The 4,275-nt window shown below is 33.0% G+C and overlaps 1 protein-coding gene across 1 annotated transcript in view; it reads left to right on the forward strand.

Moving 5' to 3' along the window:
* LOC109586373 (filamentous growth regulator 23-like) overlaps window positions 1-4,275 on the forward strand; it is a 15,967-nt gene that overhangs the window by 9,148 nt on the left and 2,544 nt on the right. The window contains exons 5-11 of the mRNA XM_020002558.1: window positions 2,565-3,164; window positions 3,413-3,535; window positions 3,583-3,641; window positions 3,763-3,828; window positions 3,879-3,935; window positions 3,983-4,134; window positions 4,238-4,268. Of these exons, the coding sequence (XP_019858117.1) occupies window positions 2,565-3,164; window positions 3,413-3,535; window positions 3,583-3,641; window positions 3,763-3,828; window positions 3,879-3,935; window positions 3,983-4,134; window positions 4,238-4,268 (1,088 nt within the window). The remainder of the gene's footprint in view (window positions 1-2,564; window positions 3,165-3,412; window positions 3,536-3,582; window positions 3,642-3,762; window positions 3,829-3,878; window positions 3,936-3,982; window positions 4,135-4,237; window positions 4,269-4,275) is intronic.

Raw genomic sequence — 4,275 nt, forward strand, 5'->3', positions numbered from 1 at the left:
AAACAATAACCATGGGCAAGGACAAAATTAAAACAGGTAAGTCTCCAATCCCTGCATGTCTGTGTATGATATTTATGATTGGAACCAGCTCTAAATTCAGAATATGCATTGCAACCTTTGTAAATGATAGCTCATGCATACATGATCCATGGCCAAATTTTGAAAAAAACCATTTTGATCATAGAGCAACTCAAACTTTCTAAATAACATAAGTGCAAGTATGTAAATTAGAAAATGTAATAAAAATTCAAAATTCTGTTCTAGCCATTTTTGACCAAACTTTAGAGCATCATTAATAAATCTAATTTTGATCAGAATCAACTCAAACTTTTTACACAACATAAGAACATGTATGTGTATCAGAAAAATTATAAAAATGGAGAATTATCACCTTTTTAAGCAAAATTTGGCTAAAGATTGTGTACTATAGTACAGGACTTTGGCTCAATTTTTAGGTCACTTTTTAAAATACGTAAAAAATCTAAATTTGATCGAAATCAGCTCAAATTTTCTATGCAACATAAAAACATATATGTGTACCTGAAATTTTGGCCAAAGACCATGAACCTTTCCCCTTGCTTTATTCATCATGTAATTCATTCTAATGTGATCAGTGGCGGAGCTGAACCCGGGCCCACACGGGCCTAGGCCCGGGCATCAAAGCTCTGTAATGAGATTCATTAGATGCAATGTAATCAATTTCTTGCCCAAAGTTTAGATAAAGCCAACCACAAGCCTCACCAGAGTACTAACAAGTGCATACAGGTGCATATAAGCAATTAGCAAGCATTTTCAAGTAAAATACCCAAAGAAAATTAAAAAGCATCTATGGAAAAAGCTAAAAACAGGACACACCCACATCCAGGCCCGGGCATCAGTTTAGTTCCAGCTCCGCCACTGAATGTGATATCAAGTAGATACCTACATTAAAAATTTAAAAAAGATCGTTATAATGTGCAGAACAAGCTACACTAATTAGAAACAGTACAGTACATGTATGTACAATAAGCTTACAAGTATGGCAAAATGCTCATAATATGTCGATAGATTAAGGGTTCTATTTTTAGTCTGTTAACTCCGTTTCTAGTAGACACCTGACAACACGTGTAAGCCAATGAAGTAGGAGTGGCTTTTCTAAGTAGTAATGAATAATTAATAGCTGTTACTGCAGAAATCAAGAATGATGTCTGCTCTTTCCTCGGCTCTTTCACTTGCTGTCCTTATCCTATTATTATTGGTTGCTAGTAATGAAGGAGCAACAGGAGGAGGAGTATGTACTGAAGGATTCATGGACTTGAGTCTACTAGTAGCTAAAGCAGCTACACCAGTTGGTTCACTAGCTGATAATACTTTAGCTGAGGGCAATGAAGGAAGATGGATCATTAGACATAATACATTCATTTGTAGTATTGTTAATATAACAGAAGTTCTTATTGGGGTTGATATCAGATCAGAATATAGCAATAGGAACAAGTATCCTAGCATTGAGATATGGCAGTATGACTCTACTTTTCCTGGTTATTACCTGAATCCTGTGACTATTCCTATTGTACTGTCTCCTGATAATGTCACTACTAATGGATTGTATCGTTTCATTCTTCCAACTCCTTATAATATCAGTAGTATTGATTATTATACCTACAGACTAGGAGTGTATCAACCTGAAGATGATTCAAGTGTTGTTAGATTATATAGAGCAACCACTAGCAGCCCAAAAACAGTTGGAAGAATAAAAGCAGACTCCATTAGTCAATCAAATATCAGAATAAATGGTGACAATACACAAATAGATTTTAATTACAATGAAAAAAACATTTTTATGGTACATCTCAAAACAGGTATATATGTTATTAAAAATAAAAACAATTCTTACTATTTTATAGATCCTCTGAACTGCTTTCAAAATGTTTTCACTGAAACTGAAATTAATACAAACAGTCTATCAGTTACTAATGTAATACCAGTCAGTCATACAAGAGCTTTTCCTGATATACAGTTCACATGTAATGGTATTATTACTAACTGGATAATTGGTATTACACAGAATCAGGATACAAGTAAACATTATCCTAACATTTATTTAAAACGTTCTTCTCAACTGATTCATACACTAACTGTTGATGCTTCTGCTGCTACATCAAGTAATGGTAATGTATATAACTTTACAAGTGATATTGAAGTAGAGTATGGAGATATATTAGTAATCAATGTAACCACTAATAGTAATCCAATGTATTATCAACAATACAATGGACCCTTGAATTATCAGCTTGATAGCAGTAATGGATTAATACCATTGGAACATAATGACTATCCACTGATATCAGTTGTAGTAGGTAAGTTTAAAATTTTAACTATTCAGTATACTGATAAGTAATCAATTATTTTCCTTTTAGAGCTAATTCCTTCAGTGACTGAAACATCATCCTCTACTGTTACTGAAGACATTAAAACTGTTACTACAATGACAATACTATCATCCTCCACCACTACAACAGATATTGTAATAAGGCCTAATAGCATTCCAACATCAGCAGAAGTTATACATCACTCCACCAGTTTACATTACACTACTACTCTTTCCTTATTGAGCACTACATCATTATTCCCCACTAATGCCTTGTCAACCAGTGATACTACTACTAACACCAGTGCTCTATTGAGCAGTACTACTGGCACTAGTGCTTCAGTGATTAGTAGTACCAGTGCATTCTCGTCAAGTAGCTCAATCAATACCATCACTTCTTCTCACACTCTCTCTACTACTGAGTCAATAACTATACCATTGTCCAGTATTGAAAATAGTCGTTCAACAAAAGTCAGTCGTACACAAAACACTGTATCACGAGGCAATCCTACCAGTGAAGTATTAGTCACTTCAAAGAAGTCATCATCAAATTCCATTAGTGAATCATCTGTCACTAGAAGTAGTGACCCTACAGTATTAGGCAATACAGGAGATGATAATACAGTTACAATAATAGCTGCTGTTGTTGCTACAGTAGCATTACTGATAATTAGTATCATAGTGATATTGATATTGATAGCAATAGCATACAAAAGAAGAAGCAAGGCAACATTGACTTTTGGTGGAAATGACACTTGTCTTGTTAATACTTATTCTGATATTACTCCAAATGGAAAAGAAGACAAAGAATTAAAAGGTATGTGTAATCTAAATCATGAATCAAAAGGCACAGACATGTATATACATTATGCCAAATTAAACTCATGAAAATAAGCAATGTGACATTTCATTTTCATGTTGTTCTTAATAAAGTTTTGATATTCATGCAACTCCTGATTAAATGCATTATTTATAGTTTATGTATAATGGGTAGACATGACTATGATTATATTTTGGCTGTTATGATAATGTTTAATTATTATATTTTGTCTTTTATTGGAGCAGGTCCAATTGTGTATGAAGAGGCAATGCCAGTAATGAATGGAATAGAAACAGTTTATGGTGACACAATGATTGACAGTACACTGATTAATGTAATTAATCCAACTTATGGAGCACCAGAAAATGGTAGGAATAGTACATAATGGTTTAATGCATCAAGTTATGACCATTAGGTATTGGAGCATCTTCAGTTTATGAAGAACCAACTGTAGCCGTTAACAAAAAACAAGAAGTAATAAACATGATTTAAACAACATTCATATGCATAACATAAGCATTAATAGCGTAAACATCAATGGACTGAAGCATAATTAACAAAGACTTTAAGTTTATGTTTTGTACTTTCCTAACAGGATATTGAATTTTCTAATGAACTGTATGGACTATTGGAAGAAGCAACACTATATGTACCCACTGCAGTATGTACTAAATATATTTTAATAATTATGTTAATTAATATTATTAATAGAAAGAACGTTCTGGAGGAGAAAGTGAAAAAATTTACTCTACACTAATAAATGAATTGGTAAGCCTTAATCAATTGTGCAATATAGCTAAGTAATCATCATATAGTATTCCTCCACATATTCAAGACTTGATCATACTAGTGGTAATGCATTCTTTATAGAAGATACTGAGTACTGGGAACCTGATAGTAATACTGATGGTATATACCAACAATTATCTGATAGGAAATACATAGAAATTATAAGACACCAAATAAAGTAAGAGAGAGAGAGAGAATACATAAGGACAGTAACAGGAAGACATAATGTGAACAGTAACATGTATGGCTTCATGAATATGTACACATTCTCACTCCAATAGAGTAACAGATTATTTAGGATCAGGACAGTTTGTACAGT

This window comes from Amphimedon queenslandica, unplaced genomic scaffold (genome assembly GCF_000090795.2).
Source record: "Amphimedon queenslandica unplaced genomic scaffold, v1.1 AMPQUscaffold_12889, whole genome shotgun sequence".
Classification (NCBI taxonomy): Eukaryota; Metazoa; Porifera; class Demospongiae; order Haplosclerida; family Niphatidae; genus Amphimedon; species Amphimedon queenslandica.